The sequence below is a fragment of the Vitis riparia genome, chromosome 8 (genome assembly GCF_004353265.1).
Source record: "Vitis riparia cultivar Riparia Gloire de Montpellier isolate 1030 chromosome 8, EGFV_Vit.rip_1.0, whole genome shotgun sequence".
Lineage (NCBI taxonomy): Eukaryota > Viridiplantae > Streptophyta > Magnoliopsida > Vitales > Vitaceae > Vitis > Vitis riparia.
In genome coordinates, this window is record NC_048438.1 from 19,541,331 (window position 1) to 19,546,386 (window position 5,056).

The 5,056-nt window shown below is 33.7% G+C and overlaps 1 protein-coding gene across 1 annotated transcript; it reads right to left on the reverse strand.

The window, feature by feature from the left end:
- Positions 1-2,829: 2,829 nt before the first annotated feature.
- Positions 2,830-4,807, reverse strand: LOC117921316 (protein STRICTOSIDINE SYNTHASE-LIKE 10-like). The gene is made up of 3 exons (XM_034839179.1): positions 4,435-4,807; positions 4,082-4,337; positions 2,830-3,614 (listed from the first exon to the last, which is right to left on the reverse strand). The coding sequence occupies exons 1-3, from the start codon at positions 4,713-4,715 to the stop codon at positions 3,039-3,041; spliced, it is 1,113 nt and encodes a 370-aa protein (XP_034695070.1). The 5' UTR covers positions 4,716-4,807; the 3' UTR covers positions 2,830-3,038.
- Positions 4,808-5,056: the final 249 nt, after the last annotated feature.

Here is a 5,056-nt window from a genome sequence, read left to right on the forward strand (position 1 = left end):
ACCTATAGTCCAGACACCCAAAGTTGTTAAACTTGTTGGATATAAATGAAATCACAAGATATAAAACATGACTCATAGCTCAAGGTTTCCTGTAGAAACCTAGTATTGACTACAAGGAAACATATTTTCCTATGATGGACACAACCATATTTAGATATCTAATTTGTTTAACAGTCTTAGAAGGACTGGATTTGCATTTCATGGATGTCGTTATTGCATATATACATGGATCTTTAGATAATGACATACATATACGAAAATCCCTGAAGGATTTCAAATGCTTGAAGCAAAACATTGTAGCATATACTCAATTAAGTTATAAAGATTCTTGTATAGATTAAAGCAATTTGGACGCATATGGTACAATCGTCTTAGCGAATATTTGCTAAAAAAAAGGTATGTGAATAACCCTATATGCCCATGCATTTTCATTAAGAAATAAGAAACCGGGTTTACAATTATTGCAGTGTACGTTGATGACTTAAATCTTGTTGGAACTCCTGAAGAGCTCACAAGAACAACAAATTACTTGAAAAAAGAATTTGAGATGAAAGATCTTAGAAAAACAAAATTTTGTCTTAGCCTGCATATTGAGCATTTTCTAAATGGAGTTTTAGTACACCAATCAACATACATTAAGAAAGTTTTGAAGCATTTTATATGGATAAAACACATCATTTAAGTTCTCTAATGGTTATCCGATCACTTGATGTGAAAAATGACCCAGTTCGTCCTTGCGAAAAAAGATGAAGAATTACTTGGTCATAAAGTACCATATCTTAGTGCTATTAGTGCACTTATGTATCTTACCAATTGTACACGTCCAGACATTTCTTTTTCTATCAATTTATTAGCAAGATACAGTTTCTCTCCAACTCGAAGACATTGGAATGGTATCAAACATATATTGCGTTATCTTTGCGGAACTACTGATATGGGCCTATTTTATTCAAGGGAATCAAAACAATAATTGATTGGATATACAGATGCAGTATATTTTTCAAATCCACATAAAGGTAGGTCACAAATAAGGTATGTGTTTAATTACAATGGAACTGTTATTTCATGGAGATCTGTTAAACAAATAATGGTGGCCACATTATCAAATCATTTAGAAATATTAACAATTCATGAAACAAGTAATGAATGTGTATGACTAAGGTCAATTATCCAACATATTCAAAAAACATGTGGACTACCTTCCATCAGAGGCAATGCAACCAAGTTACATGAAGATAATGTTGTTTGTATTGCACAAATTAAATAAGGATTCATAAAATGTTCGGTCATGCAATAATCTAATAGATCTATTCACAAAGGCGTTACTTTCGACCACATTGAAAAAGTTAAGGTATGACATTAGAATGCGAATATTAAGAGATCCTCCATTTGAAATATTGAATAAATCATAATCATTTTACATAAGGGGGAGAATGATAATTGCACTCTTTTTTCCTTCGTCCAGGTTTTGTCCCATTGGGTTTTACTGGCAAGGTTTTTAACGAGACAGTTGTAGTAATCCAAAAAAATATTGCACTATTTTTCCTTCACTAGGGTTTTTCCTAGTAAGGTTTTAATGAAGCATACTGTTATAATCATCTAAGGGGGAGTGTTATAAAATATAAGATTTTGTCGAATTATGAGAACTTGTGAATGATCATCCACTTTGATGTATATCTCTTTGTGACTCCTTATAAAAGGGAGATACCTCTAATGAAAATCTATTATATTCTCTTTCCACATTCTAATTTCTCTTTCTTATTTTCTTTTATTTCACTTTATAATTTTACAACAAAAAACAATAAAAAATAAGTAAAATATGTTATCTGAAAACACCACATTTTTTATTCTTAAAAATTAAAAATAAAAAACAGTTTTTGGTTATCTGACATATTTTGTATGTCTTTTGTTTTGAATAACAGAAAACCGTTTTAAAAAATAGTTATCAAATAAGTTCTTAATTTCTTCGACCTTTTAATATATTGGGTTTGGATAATATTTTCCTAATCTAAAAACACATTCATTTGATTCCTCCAGGTAAATAAACTTAATAACTTAAAAGTGACTTAATGATTTAATTTGAGTAATTAAGCAGATTAAATATATTTGATAAAATATTTTAATGGTATGACTTAAAATAAAAAATAATTTTAAATAAAAATAAAAATAATTAACTTGTTTTTAAATCCATATCTTCATTTTATTTTTTTACTCTCATTAGTCTTAATTACTCTCACGATTGAATTTAAATCATTAAGTAACAAGTATGAAGTTTTACAAAACACCGCTTAAAGTACTTAACTTAAAACTCATTATTTATTTATTACTTAAAATATTAAAATTGTTTAGTAAAGTTAACTCAAAATTTATTTTAAATCATCAAAGTAACATATTTACTTTTATTAATTTTAACTAATATTTATTTTCATTATTTTTAAGTGATAATTTATTTATATTAAGAATAATTCAACTTAATATCAATTTAAGTCGAGTAACAAATATTAATTTTTACTAAACATCTCTATATTATCATTCATTTATAAGGAAATGTACGAACACAAACATATAAATTATTGTGAAATGACAATGTCTAAAGTGAAAATTTCTACTAAAATTATGAACCCAATAGATTTTTTTTTTAAGGTTAGTTTCATTAACAATCCAACAAGGGTACTATAAATATCTAAAATCACATTTAAAAAAATTTATTAACAAGATATATTTATAGGGGTATTAATTATCGAAATTCAGAATATTGTTAATGATTAAGTGTATTTACACGTTAGAAAAATGGAAATTCAGAAGACATTATATGCGCCTCCCCAGCAATTAACTAAGAATAGTTATGACTCATTTAATTTTATTGATAATAAAATTCAGCATACAAGAACAGGTAAACTGGCATTAAAATGTATGCAATTTTCTATTTTAAATAACTTAGCTAAAAGTACATAACTATGTGGCGATTGGGCAATTAAGTTCACATAGGCCACAAAATTCAGTCACACAGATTACCTCGAGATGAAGAAAGCACTTCTCTAATGCAAATTATAAACGCCGATGAAGGGCATCATCACTGATCCAAGCCACAACTTTCCATTATGCTCCTCCACCTCACTGATAAACCTCATACTTTTCCCTTCACAATCTTCTAAAACCTCCAAAACTTGCCCTTCCTCGCTCAGCTTGATAGCAGTAGCATGGGCCTCTACCACTATGAGCTTGTGTAGTTGCTTGAAGGTTAGTGGAAGCTTCAACAATGTCTTCCCAACCCATGAATTAGAAGTAATCCAATTTGCATGAGGTCCCTTTTTGGCATGCAAAGCCACCCAAAACTCTCCTTTTGAATTCCTTCTGACGTTGTCTGGATACCCTGGTACCTCTGCGAAAACGTCCGATTTTCCAGCTTTAGGACCCTTAAGCCAATACCTTATGATCTTACCGGTAGTGGTTTCAGCTACCAGCACAAAGGAGCGGTCTTTGCTCATTGCTACGCCATTGGCAAAAGCAAGTCCCCGTAGCAAAACTGTCACTTCTTTGCTTGATTTATCATACTTCATCAATCTGCCTGTATTGTCCCCGCTTAAGAGTGCTGCCATGAATTGTCGTCTATGCAAATGATGAAGAGATAAACAAGAAATCATTTTCTTTCTTCAAATTCCCCCATGACTAGATGAAAAATAGCAATCATTTTTAGAGATGATCAGAAGTAGAAGTATAATTCTAAACTCCCTGAAGAAGTCATTTAAACCAAGCCATTAAATTTCCCCCTATAATCACTTCTACAAGCAACTTGATACCATCAAAAGAAGGAAACCAAGGGTGGTTGGCGGAGAAAACATCAAAATAATTATTTGGGAAACATTTTTATTCTCAAAAACCAAAAATATAGTATTTTAATTCCGGAATGTTTTCGAACAATGAATGGAATAAATTTGTATTCAAAAGAATGATATCAAACTTTAATTGTTATTTTTCTTTTATTGTTATTGTATTGGAAAACAGAGAACAGTGATCCTGTTCCTATCTGCCTACCAAGAAGGAACAAAAGAGCTTGCAGATACAGAAGTTACCGTCTATGGAAATCTGTGCTGGTGTCAGTGAAATAAATCACATCTTCAACTTCGTCGATGTCCATATCGTTGGTGAAGAGTAAGCGCCTGCCTTCAACCTCCGTCACCAGTGGGGTGGCCAAACCTCCATTTGGCTCTACCACTTGAAGCCCAAAGTAGGCATCTGCGATATACAGATCTCCCGTTTTCTTGTCAAATCGCAGCCCCAGCGGCCTTCCACATATATGTTCCATCTCCGGAGCAAACGGCCTCACACACTCCTTCCTTCTCCCATCAAAATTAGGGTTTCAATTCATCGAATACTATCAATTTCCAAGAAGAAAAAAAAAACCAATTAACTCCAAATTAAGAAGTACCGTACCTTTCGGAAGTGGTGACAGCAAAATCGGTCCATCCGCGGCCATCCCCTTCCCATTTAAGAACCCGGCCGTCCGCGACGCCGGTGTAGGGGCCTTCCCCTTTGGGGTCGAAAGCTATACTCTCCGGTCCGAAGGCTCCGGTGACTTGGATTACTTCCGAGCCGTGGAGGAGGTCATGAGTGCCGGGAATCGAAGGCGGTTTAAAGAGATGATTTGAATTAACGGCGAGGATGATGGAGATGGCTGCTAGGGTTATTGCAGTGAGTATGAGCTTCGTGTTCATGGCTTTCTGAAGAGACTGAATGAAACGAAGCCAATCTAAAATCTTTGTTGACCCTTTTCTCCACTGGGAGCGGGAGGGCTTCACGTCGTGGAACGTGAGGTGTCATTTACTAGGACGCACGTGACTTTAATGAAACTACCAAATAGCTTAAATTCGCTGTGCCCACTAGGACCTCACCCGCCCCAAATTTGGAAAGGAAATTGGCTGGGCCAAGTTACCAAATTTATGCCTTTATTGGGCCTTACCTTTTAAATTCTCGTGGTCTATAGGCCATTCGAATGTTTGCCACCTGATGAATGGGGCCTCATCATATTGGACTGATGTCTCAATGATGTGGATTA

Coding starts and splice junctions, on each gene's coding strand:
- LOC117921316 (XM_034839179.1), bottom strand. CDS start 4,715: ATGAACACGAAGCTCATACTCACTGCAATAACCCTAGCAGCCATCTCC. Junction 4,338..4,434: donor GCTGTCACCACTTCCGAAAG/GTACGGTACTTC, acceptor TGATGGGAGAAG/GAAGGAGTGTGTGAGGCCGT. Junction 3,615..4,081: donor CTGACACCAGCACAGATTTC/CATAGACGGTAA, acceptor CTTCATCATTTG/CATAGACGACAATTCATGGC.